This window comes from Dromiciops gliroides, chromosome 6, assembly GCF_019393635.1.
Source record: "Dromiciops gliroides isolate mDroGli1 chromosome 6, mDroGli1.pri, whole genome shotgun sequence".
NCBI classification, from domain to species: domain Eukaryota; kingdom Metazoa; phylum Chordata; class Mammalia; order Microbiotheria; family Microbiotheriidae; genus Dromiciops; species Dromiciops gliroides.
The window spans coordinates 280,389,367-280,402,020 of NC_057866.1; the positions used below are offsets into that span (position 1 = coordinate 280,389,367).

The window sequence follows — 12,654 nt, forward strand, 5'->3', positions numbered from 1 at the left end:
CAATGGATCTATACTTGCTTCCCACTCCCAGAGCTTCTTGGTTTTTGTTGACAAACCTAATACCACAGGTGTCATTGTCACTGAGTCCCTTCACTTCCAGACAGATGCCAAGTGACATGCTCATGTCATCCTTGGATGCGATCAGAAAGGGAAGACTGCAGGGCATTTCTTCATCATGCTCTACCTATATCCCTGTAAGGACTGATGGTATGTGAGCAAAGTGACTTTGAAAAACAATTTTAACAAAGACCAGTCCAGAAAAATATCCGAATGAATAAGTGAACAAATGAGCATTTATTAAGCACTCACTGTGTACCAAGCACTGGCTATACAAATACAAAAAGCAGGACAGACCCTGCCCTCAAGGAGCTCACATTCTCATGGGGAATGGTGACACATGATTTGTTTCTTCCATGGCAGGTCTCTTTAACTGGCTTCCAGTGGAGGGATTCTACCCTCAGAAGCCATGGGAGGAACACGTTTTTTCCCAGTAGTTTGCCAGTACATACATGAGCACATAAAAGAAAATTCAAGGGTGACCAAGGCACAATGGATGCAGCTTTGTGGCTGAGGAGGAAAACACCTCAGCCTCTGGGAAGTCTTGGGAAGAACTCACCCCTCCCCACCCAGGCCCTTCCAACCAGAAAGGTGCTGTGTGGAGCTACCTGCAGGATCAAAGATAGAAAGTCTTCTGGCTTTCAAGCCCTTCACAACCTCAACGCACCACCCTGACCTTTCCAGTCTTCTTATGCCCCACTTTGCAACATGCACTCTTCTATCCTGTGACACCAATCGCCTGGCTGTTTCACCACCAAGATGCTTTGAGCATTCTCTGCCCACCCCCATGCCTGGAACCCTCTCCCTCCTCCTTTCTGACAACTGACCCCCTGGCTTCCTTAGTTTCAACTAAAATCCCATCTCCTACAGGAAGCTTTCCCCAACCCTTCCTGACTCCAGTGCCTGCCCTCTGTTGATTATTTCCTATTTATCCTGTATAGCACTGATCTATACATGGTTGTTGGCATGCTGTCTTCCCTGTTAGACTGTGGGCTTCTTGAGAACAGGGATATTTTTTTCTTTCTTTGCATCCTTAGCACTTAGCACAGTGCCTGGCACATAGTAGATGCTTAATAAATACTGTTGTCTGATTCCTTGTCAGAAGCAAGACTTCTATTCCTGTTTTTTTTTCCTCTGGCTGACCTCCAGTTCTCTTGAGTTTCTCTGTCTTGCCATCTGTGGTAGCACTGGCCCATTGGGTAAGGACAAATTGTTGACAGGCAACTTTCTCCTCAGGAAGGGAAACTCTGAGGTCACAATGGTGGCAAAGCCTATTCTGCCTCCCTCTGTTCAACTCAGTTACAGCTTTATTCCAAGATACAACTTAGAATTTTCTTTAATAAAATGAACAAAGGCATTCCTTCCAACAAGCTAGAAAGAGGCAGACCTTCAACATCTCAACATAAGACAAATGTTGCCCCAAACACCAAATTATATGGAATCAAGTATCACTGGAACCCTAATGGTGTGTATGAATGAATGAATGAATGAAAACACATTTATGAAGCACTATCTCTGTGCCAAGCAATGGGGTACAAACACAAAGCAGAGATAGTGCCTGCCCTCCACCATGGTCTCTGGTCAGGGAAGAGGCAGATGACCAGGAGGGCACTGAAAGTTCAATGCCCAGATCTTCTCTGTGAAGTTAGCCTAGTTCCATGTCCACCCAACAGCACTGGTAATCCACCAGATGAAGGTGGACTCTAGCCTGATTCTTACCCTCCTGTTAGCTCAGGTCCCTCTGAATCCTCATGAAGGACACGAGGAGGGACCAAGTCCCTTTTCAACCCATGGGGCAGGTGTCCCTGGGAGTGGAGGAAAAAGGAGACAAAGCTGCCAGACCATGTCCCTAATCAAAGCCCAGCATGGAGAGGCAGGGAGCGGGGAGGGCACCAGGGCCACAAAAAAGAGCCCCCACCCCCAAGGACTGTGAACATGGAGCTGGCAAGAACCAGCCCCAAAGTGAACCCTGTGCAATTGTAATGAACAAGCACTTTCCTCCCTCCATCTGTGTGCAGGTGAGGGGCTATGGATGATGTGTTGGTTGGGATTTGGGATTTCTTTTCTTCTTTTTTACTCTTTCCTATAAAAGATGGAAGACTGAGTGGTGGAGGAGGAACAGAGAGATTTGGAAATAAAGATGTAGTTTTAAAAATCAAAAGTAATAATAAAAGTCTGAATGCTTTCAAGAAAACCCTTCTGTAATATTGGGCATTGGCCCTAAATACCAAGGACTCCAGTCTCCAAAGGACTTCCTAGCTCCTGCTGGGGTATCTTGCAGGACAACAAGTCTCCCCTCCACTGTCCCCACACTTGGGCATGTGCTATACCTCCCTCCACAGCCTAGCAGGGTACAGCCTCTAGTCCCATCTCTGCGGTTCCTGGTGCAGCTCTGGCGGGAAGTTGTTAAAGGACCTAAGGTGTCCTCGGGGAAGAAATCCTGATTTTAAAAAGAGATGCTGATGGTGAATGAAGATGCTGGTTCTTAAAGGGAATACTTCCCTCTGAGAACAGAAATGAGCTGCCAAACAGAGGACAGAGGCCAATGGTTCTTCTTCGGGAGTCTCCTCCCCTGCCCCGCAGCTAGCCCTGCCAAGGCCTCTGCAATGACACCTCCTTGCATTGCCAGCCTTCCCAGGAGCCACCTGGGTGAGCCGGGTGAGCCCGCGTGCCTGCCACTGAAGGAAGCAGCAGGCCAGCTTCCATCTGCCTGTGAGTTACTTTTCCAAGAGGGCCTGTCAGCAGGCAGCCAACCCCGGCTTCTTCTCGGCAACAATGCACCAGTTGCCATGGTCATTAATGGCACTGAGGACATGGAGCTCCGGCACGTGGTGCTCCAGCAAGTGGCACAGTTCCCCTTCTCGGAACACGTGGTAGTAACGGGTGAAGGCTCCGGAGCCTGATGCCTCAGCCCGGGTTGCTCCGCTGGGCACAGCGGCTGCCAGGCTGATGGAGGGAGGGGGGAGGGAGGTCCTTTTCCAGAGCCGGCTTGCTGCCACCTCAGCCGGCCCCCCAGGGCAGGCTGACCTGAAGCTCAGCTCCACTGTAGATTGCCTGAGAAAGCAGCCCCCTTGCTGCTGGCTCTGAGTGTCTTCGTGGGACTCTCTGGGTAGGGGCCTCCGTACACCCGATTGCTGCTGTGGGCCAGGGTCAGTGGCGCCATCTTGTTCTGTCGACAATGGCTCTGGATGGAGTTTCAAGGGCTGGACAGACACGGGGTGACAGGGAGCCCACTCCCCTGTGGCAGGCCCAGCCTTCTCCACCTGCTTCTTCAGAGTGCATTCATCCAAGGATCGGGAGAAAAACCAGGAGCGGAATGACCTCCCTAAAATGCTGTAGAAACCACTGTCCTCGTCCCTCACCTCTACCAGCTTCCCACAGCAGCCAGGAGTCCCAGAACCATCCAGACTGTGGGACCGCCGGGCTTCCTGCCTCCTCTGAAGACACGCCGGGTAGCCACAGACAGAGCACGGCAGGTGGTGGGGAGGCCCAGGGGCAGCTCTGGGCTGTCCACACAAGTGCTTCCTTCCTGGGTGAGCGGGTTCTGCCAGGAGCTGGGAGCACAGGGCAGGGTTCCAGGGAATGAAGACATCCTGCTTGTCAAAGTGCCGGTGGTTCTTCTCCATGGCCCAGACATAGATCATGATGCGTCCTCCAGGGGCCAGCACCCGGGCCATTTCCTGGATGGCTCGGGCCCTCCTCTGCATTGTTGAAAAGTGGTGGATGACTGTAAAGAAAGAGAGAAGAGCTCAGTGCCCTGACAGTGGGTGTAGGGAGGCAGCTGGCCTCTTTTCTTCTGGTCTCAAACCTCAAAAATCCAGGGCTAGGGAATAGGACCAATATCATTAAAATGAGTCTGACAAACCTCCCCAGCTGAAGAACACAGCTTCCTAGAAAGAGGTCTTACCCACAGAACCACAGTTAAACTCTCCAAAGACCTTCATCAAGGCCCTTCTCCTCTCTGGGCTTGAGCTTCTGCCTCTAGGAAACAAGGAAGCTGAGAAAATAAACCTTGTTTGGGGAAGAACTTTTTATTGGATGAAAAGTGCTGGGAAAACTGAAAGGCAGTTTGGCAGAAATTAGTTTTGGACCAACATCTTCCACCAAATACCATATGCAGTCAAAGTAAATACATAACCTAAATAGAAAAAACAAAACAAAACACAATCATAAGCTAGGAGATAGGACCTGGGCTTGCTGTATATTCACTGATTAGGAAACTCTCTCTACCAAGGCAAGTGTGCAATTTCTAGTCTTAGAGAGTTGCCTTCAGCCCACGGAGGTGAAGCAAAGGTCACAGAGCCAATATGCATCAGAGGCAAGAACTAAACTTGGGTCTTCTGGAGTCTCAGGACAGCTCTTGGCTCACAATATATAATACACAGTAATACATAGTGCACTAAAAGAAGTACAAAATGAGAAGTTTAATGAGGGACAAGTGGGATACCCTTTGACCCAGAGACCACCAAGGATATTAAAGATGGAGAGAATTGTACTATGTCCTCCTAATCAAGCACAGATGTACTTTTTGTGATTGAAGAGAAATTAAAACAAATTACATGGCCACAGTTGGAGAATGGTCCAACAACCTGTGGCATATAAGTGCAAGGGGATGTGCAATTCAAAGAAGCACAAGAAGGAAATATCAACCGAGAAGGAATGATGAAAGCACCACCAGGAACCCCCCCCCTGTGCCCCAATTAGAGCAACCACAGAAATGGAAAGAGCAACAACAAAGAGCCACAAAAGCCCAAGATGGGCCCTGGAGTAGAGAGGAGAACATTCACCTCTATCCCTTTATTTCAGACACTCTCAGACTCTGCTAATGTGTTGACTGGGTTTTCTAAATTGTTTTTCTTTTTTTCCCTCTTCTTTATTCACAAGGGAGGCATGTTGGGTAGAAGAGAGGGAAGAATATTTTCAGAAATGAAGTTGATGTGAAGACCAAAGTTAGCAATAAAAATAAAATGAGGAAGTCAGATTAGATTGGTCGCTGAGGTTTGTTCAGGTCCAGAATTCTCTTTCTACATAGAGGGTGGAAGATTAGGCAAGGTGAACTAATGGAGTCTGAATTAAAGGATACTTCTAAAAGTGCCATTTCATTACTTTATTTTAAAAACTATTTTAAATTTATTTAGTATTTTATTTTCCCCCAATTACATTTAAAACATTTTTAACATTCATTAAAAAAAAGCTGAGTTCCTAATTCTCTACCTTCCTCCCTCCCCACCCCTCTTATTGAGAAAGCAAGCAATTAGATACAGGTGATACATGTGTAGTCATGCAAAACATTTCCATATGAGTCATGTTGTGAAAGAAAACAAAGACCAAAAGAAAACCCACCTCAAGAAAAATAAAGTAAAAAAGTATGCTTCAATCTGTATTCCAACACCATAAGCTCTTTCTCTGGGAATGGAGAGCATTTTTCCTCATAAGTCCTTCAGAGTTGTCTTGCATCATTGTATTGCTGAGAGTAAGTCATCACAGCCAATCATCTCACAGTGTTGCTGTTACTCTGTACACAGTACACTGGATTTTGCATCAGCTCATATGAGTCTTTCTAGGTTTTTCCAAGAGTGTCCTGCTTATCATTTCTTACAGTATGATAGTATTCTACCACAATCACACACCACAATTTGTTCAGCCATTCCCCTATTGATGGGCATCCCTTCATTTTCCCATTGTTTGCTACTAGAAAAGAGTTGCTATAAATATTTTTGTATATACAGGTCCTTTTCCTTTTTGTTTGTTTTTTTAATCTCTTTTTGTATACAGACCTAGTAGTGGTATTGCTAGGTCAAAGAGTGTGTGTGGTTTTATAGCTCTTTGGCCGTAGTTCCAAATTGCTCTACAGAATGCTTGGATCAGTTTATAACTCCACCAACAGTGCATTAATGTCTCATTTTTCCTACATCCCTTCCAACACTTGTCAATGTTCTTTTCTGTCCTATTAACCAATCTAATAGGTATGAGGTAGTACCACAGAATTGTTTTAATTTACATTTATACAATTAATAGCAATTTAGAGCACCTTCTCATATGATTGTAGATAGCTTTGATTACTTCATCTGAAAACTGTTCTTATCTTTTAATCATTTATCAATTGGGGTATGGTCCTTATTTTTAGAAATTTGACTCAGTTCTCTATATATTTGAGAAATGAGGCCTTTTCCAGAGAGACTTGCTTTAAATTCCCCCACACAAACTTATTTCCCTCCATCCAATTCTCCCCATTTATTCTATTCTCTCTCTTCATTCACCTTGTCCCTCCACAAGTGTTTTGCTTCAGACTAACTCCTCCCCCAATCTGCCTTCCCTTCTATCACTCCCCCTTCTCTTATCTCCTTCCCCTCCTTTCCTGTAGGGTAAGATAGATTTCTATACCCAATTGAGTGTGTATGTTATTCCCTCTTTGAGCCCATTCTGATGAGAGTAAGGTTCACTCACTCCTGCCCACCTCCCCTATCTTCCCCTCCACCATAAAAGTTTTTTCTTGCCTCTCATGTCATTACTTTTCAAACACACACAATAATAATGGGAATTAAGCTAGCTAAGTTGGCTAGTAGAATTCCTTGGGAGAACTGCCTCTATGAAGAGGTCAGAATTGCTTGTAAATGAATAACTATAACATTGGATTTAAAGGCCCCTGAAAGACTATTCAACAACCAAAGAAACAAATTGGAGCAGAGAGAAAACATTTTCAGCTGGGGTGATCCAGGAAGGGGACTCCGGGCTGAATCTGGAAGGAAGGGAAGGCTCCTGAAACATGGGGAAGAACACAGCCTCTCTGTGAGTCCTTCCCTTCCTCTCAGGCTCAGCCCAGGTACCACCAAAGCCATTCCATCTGCTTTGATTCCCTTCCCTGCACTTCCCCACTCCCACCCCCACCCCCACCCCAGGAAAGTCATGAAAGCATTTCTTCCCTCCTCCAATTTTTCTACAGTCATTTATCATCATGCCTCACCTTCTGTAATACCTAACTGTGCACAAGTGGAAACTCCTTGAAGACAGGGGCTGTTTGATTTCTACTCTGTATCCCCCACCCCCGTGCAGTAAATGCTTCATATCCCAAACACCTCATCATCCGTCCCCCAACACGCTCCCCTATTTTGTACTTCTCTGCTTCTGGTGAGGACATCACCACCCTCTCAATCACCCAGGTTCACAACCCCAGAGTCTCATCATTTCTCTCTCTCTCCTACTCCTCCACTCCTATCAGTTGCCAAGTTTTATCTATTCTACCGACACCAATGTCCCTGGTGTGTGTCTCCCTCCTTCTAGCCACTCCCTGAGCCATCTCCATCTCTCGCCGGGGCTATTGCAGTAGCCTCCTAAAGATGTCCCTGCCCCGTCTCTGCCTCTGCCGCCTGTACCACACAGCTCCCTCTCACCCTGACGGCAGGCGGTCACATCTCCTCTTGGGGGAGGGGGGGGGGAATGGCTTGCTCTCTACCAAACAACCTAATAAGCTGCTTTCTAAAACGCTTTCAGATTTGGGGTTTTGTTCTTGCAAACAAAAGAATGAGCAAAGAGGGCACCGTGGTACGGGACGGGCTCATACAAGCATCAGCTAAGAGCCAGAATTCGGAGGGTGTGTGAGCGGAGCAGCCAGTCTGACAGAACACAGAAAGCACGAAAGGAGGTGCCGGGAACCGGGCTGGTGGAAAGGTGGGAGGGAGCCAGACTGTCAGGAAGCCTCTAGTTACCAGACTGACGAGCTTGTGTTTGTTCCTGGAGGCAAGGGGGAGCTACGAAGGTTTCTGGAGCAGGGATATCGCTTGGCATGGTCAGACCGGTGGCTGTGTGGAAGATGGATTGAACGCCGGGCAGACAGGCTGAGGAGGAGGCTACTATCATGGTGCTAGTCGGCGGCAAGACGGGCCTGAACGAGGGGGTGAGAGGACTAGGAGCGAGCGGAAGAGGAATAACTAAGAGAAAAACTTCCTAGGACCCTGAGTTCTCTCAAGGCGTTGGGGCGAGCAGAGAGATCCCCCTCCCTGTGGGTCTGCAGACAAAAAGGATGCAGAGGGGCAGCTAGGTGGCGCGGTGGATAGAGCACTGGCCCCGGATTTAGGAGGACCTGACTTCAGATCCGGCCTCAGACACTTAACACTTACTAGCTGTGTGACCCTGGGCAAGTCACTTAACCCCCATTGCCTCACCCCCCCCCAAAAAAAAAAAGATTCAGAGACAAAGACTTCTGGCTTTAGCTGGACTGACTGTCCCTGAGGTCCTTCCCCTTCTATGTTCTGGGCTCCTGATGAGGAAACAGTGAGCCCCCTGACGAGGTGACCTTGGGCGAGTCATTCGCCTCTCTAGTCCTCCGTTTCCTCCATTGTAAATGTAAAAGGAGGGGGTGGCCCCTGAGGTCCCTTCTGACTCTAGATTCTGAGAAGGAAGGATGAGAAGAGGGAGAGGGAGAGGGAGAGAAGCGAAAGGACGTGCCCTGTCCTAGGGGAAGTCAGGAACTAAGAGTAACACAGTAGAAAGACCCCAGCTCTGGCGTCGGGGGACATCTGTCACTTACTAGTTGTGTAACTTTGTAATTTATTTCAGAGCCTCAGTTTCCTCCTCTGTAAAAGGAGGGAGTTGGGCCGGATGTCCTCTGAGGACCCTTCCGTGAATCTTATGCCTGGATAACCTCGACACCCTGAGACTATTTTCAGTGAATGAAGCCTCTCCCCCCGCCCCCGCTCCCGCCCGCGCCCCCACCCCCAGATTTCAGGTCCCTTTGAGGCCCATCACATCTTTATCTTCGATTCTTATTTTTCCAAGGACACAAGCCGCGAGGGATTAGTTATCTCTGGGTCGCCGATGCTAAGTTAGCTAACTGACCTCCCGCAGGCTCGGGATCCAGCAGGAGGAAGGGGGCCCCGTCCCCCTCCCTTCCTCACCGCCGATGGAGATGATGGCGTCGAAGCTGCATTCTCTGAAGGGCAAGCGCAGGTTGTCGCACACCAGGACCTCACATCCCCTGCTGTGCGCGATGTCCACCAGGGGCCCGCAGTAGTCACAGCCCAGCTTGTACACCTGGTTGTTGACGCGGAGATACTTCCCAGTCCCACATCCTGTGGAAGACAAGATCGGCAGGCTTACGTCTTGTTCTTTGTAGCGACAAAGATGTCTCCGGGAGTGCAGCGGGCCCCATAAACAGATAAATGTTACCCAATGTGACCCGGGCCACTCTGGGAGGAAATCCGGAGGCAGAAATCAGATCCAAGGGGTACCTCCCTTACTGAGTTATGGTACAAAATGATGTTTGTTTGGTGACAGTGCCTGGGAGAGGTCTCAGAGAAGCAGTGTAGTCTAGTGGAGGGAGCTGGGTTCAAGTCCCACTTTGGACTCATCCTGGCAGGGGGACCCCAGGAAAGTCACATTCTCCTTGGAGACCTCCAGCAGCAGAGAAGGTGCCAACGTGGACTAGCAGAAGGGCTTTCCTCACCTGCGAATGCCAGTGAAATCATAGGACCAGGGTATGTTGTAGGGCGGGAATCAGTGAAGGGAGGTGTGTGTGTGTAGGGGGGGGGTCGTTCTAGAAACAGAGAAGCTAGGGAAGGAAGTGGACAGACACTTTGAGGGCATGGATGCGGGGAACAAGGGGGACACGGGACTCTGGTTTGGCCAGATGGGAAGTCGTCATGTCTGTGAACAAGCATTGATTAAGCACTTACTATGTGCCAGGCGCTGCAATCAGTGATGATGATACAAAAAGGTGTCCCAACACCCCCAAGCCCCAAATGCCCCACGGACTCTGCCTTCAGGGAGTTGACATTCTAAGAGGCGAGATAATTCCGCACATAAAAAGCAAGTACAAACTGAGTGAACTGAGTGAAGGGGAGGGGAAGGCAGTTGGCGTGTGTATGGGGGGGGGGGTGGCAGCAGGAAAGGCTTCAGCCAAAAGGTGAACTTTGAGCTAAGACCTGAAGAAGACCAGGGAGGTCCCAGTGCCAGGGAGGGGAGCGTTGGGTGAGAAGATGCAGGGCTCAGAGTCAGCAAGACCCACCTCCAAACCTAGTCTCGGAAGTTCGTCAGCCACGTGACCATGGCAAGTCCGGGCACCACTGTCTGCCTCAGTTTCCCCATCTATAAGATGAGGATAGCAATAGCATATAATAATAATAATAATATAATAATAACAAATGCTATTATTGTTATTATTCTTGTTCAGTTGTCTCAGTCATGTCTGACTCTCTGTGGCCCCATTTGGGATTTTCTAGGCAGAGACACTGGAGTGGTTTAGTTATTCTCCAGCTCATTTGACAGAAGAGGAAACTGAGGCAAAGACGGTGAAGTGCCTTGCCCAGGCTCACACAGCTGGTAAGTATCTGAGGCCAGGCAGATTAGTCTTCCTGACTCCAGGAGTGGTGCCCCATCCACTGCACCACTTAGCGGCCCATTGTTATTCTTATCACTGTCAATGCTCCTAAAAGCCAAAGGATCCTTGAGGCCACCCTAGAATGAGGGCTGTCCTCAGCCTGGCTTCTTGGTAGAAAGAACATCTGGCTCAGGGTCAGGAAGACCTGGGTTCAAGTTCCCATTCTTCCATTTAATAGCTGTGTATCATTCCTGAGCACATTCGGCAGCCTCTCTAGACATAAGTCTGATCCTTGGAGCTAAGGATGCTGGGACCCTGGGCCTTATGGGGCAGTTGGAGAGAGAAGGACCTCAAACTTAAAAGTCTGGTTGGCCTCCCTCCCTTGCATTACCTGGCCACACACTCAGTATGACCTTGAAGAGGTCAACAGCTCTCTTCACAGCACAGGGGCTTTTTGTGGGTCAGAGAAGGGGCCATGTTCCCATTAGGACGACAGTTCGGTGCCTCCCCTTGATCTCAATACACTAGGGCAGCCCAGAGGTGCCCTCCATGTGTTTCATGAGGTCTTCTGATGCTTCAGGCAGACGGGCAAGCCCTGGGTTCTCCAAGGTTCTGTCCTCTAAGCATGAGCCCCAGCTTGGAGGTAACAGGAGAGGCTGCTACAGAAACTGCCAGCCACAGTGAGTGAGTGAGTGAGTGAGTGAGTGAATGAATGAATGAGTGAGTGAATGAATGAATGAGTGAGTGAGTGAATGAATGAGTGAGTGAGTGAGTGAATGAGTGAGTGAGTGAATGAATGAGTGAGTGAGTGAATGAATGAGTGAGTGAGTGAATGAGAGTGAATGAGTGAGTGAATGAGTGAGTGAGTGAATGAGTGAGTGAGTAAATGAATGAGTGAGTGAGTGAATGAGAGTGAATGAGTGAGTGAATGAGTGAGTGAGTGAATGAATGAGTGAGTGAATGAGTGAGTGAGTGAATGAATGAGTGAATGAGTGAGTGAATGAATGAATGAGTGAATGAATGAGTGAGTGAGTGAGTGAATGAGTGAGTGAGCGAGCATGAGAAGGGCTCCCACGTATATGCAAAACCCTGGGCTAATGCCAAGCCCCTGCCCATCTGTTCAGCTCCTAGAGCATTTTGGAGGCATTTCAGGGAGGTTTGCCACCCCGCCTCACCCCCATCCTTTTTTTTGCATGTCAGACTCTGCACTGAGTTACAAATGGCTTGGCTCCCACACAGAGACCAAAGTTCACTTTTGTTAGGAGCCCAGGGGGCAGAGGGTCAGGACCAGGAGAAATCATTCTGCCCTGGGTGGCAGGAGGCTGGTGCCAGCAACTCCCAGACTTTCCTGGAAACAGCAAGGAAGGAGCAAGTGACCCCCATCTTGGAGGCCCAGAGATGGGCCTGGGAGCAGGCACGGAGAGGCAGGTCTTCGGCCTCTGTGAGGGGTTTGAAGAGGGAGAGTGGAGGCAGGCAAGGGAGGGGCTAGTTTCCTTGGGATGGGGGAGAGGGAGTCGAGGAGTCAGTTTGGGGCTGGGAGAAGCCTCACTGTGGGCTGAAACCTGGTGTGTATGCATGGGGGAGGGGGAGAGACACAGAGAGACAGAGAGAGATGGAGAGATGAAGAGATCTGCCTTGGCCCCCCTCCTCCTCCTCCTCCCCTCCCAGTGCACACATGCCAGCACTAGGAGGAAAAGGCCCGTGGATGATCTAGCTCCTCCTGGCCTCCACTCAGGGCCAAGATCCGGGTCCCCGTTTGCTTCTGACAGGCTTAGAATTGGCTCTTTCAGTGAGTGGACCTTTGTCTGATGCAGGGCAACACCCACTGGGGTCTCCCTTGCCCAGCCCCACCTGCAGGTCACTCAGCTCCATTGGCAGGGCCTTAGAACGGTGGCGCTGTCCTAGGTCAGAGAGCTCAATCCCTTCCTTTTACAGATGAGAAAACTGAAGCAGGCTAGAGGCTTGGGGACTCCCTGGCTCACAGAACTGGTAAGTGCCTGAGGCAGGATTTGAACCCAGGCCTTCCTGACTCCAGGCCTGTCCACCTCGCTGCCTCCTATTTCCCCTCTCTGGGCCTCGGTTTCTCCATCTGTAAAAGGAGGGTAGGATTCGACTGGATGACCTCTAAGATGCCGCTAGCTCTGACATTCAGTGCTTTTTCAGTCTCAGAACATCTTGATCGGAGCAGAGTCAGCCTGACTCTCAGTTAGAGAGGTTTCTCTGGGTCTGCCCCACCCAGCTTGCCGCACATGCTCAGGCATCTGCCTGTCTTCCTCATGACT

General features: G+C 49.3%; 1 protein-coding gene across 3 annotated transcripts in view; it reads right to left on the minus strand.

Annotated features, from left to right (window-relative positions):
• Positions 1–303: 303 nt before the first annotated feature.
• The window catches only part of TRMT9B (tRNA methyltransferase 9B (putative)), a 44,005-nt gene continuing 31,654 nt past the window's right edge, over positions 304–12,654 (minus strand). For all 3 annotated transcript variants that reach the window (XM_043969602.1, XM_043969601.1, XM_043969600.1), the window contains 2 exons: positions 8,952–9,125; positions 304–3,784 (listed from right to left, as the gene is read on the minus strand). In XM_043969602.1, the coding sequence (XP_043825537.1) occupies positions 2,796–3,784; positions 8,952–9,125 (1,163 nt within the window). In that variant the 3' untranslated portion in view covers positions 304–2,795. The remainder of the gene's footprint in view (positions 3,785–8,951; positions 9,126–12,654) is intronic.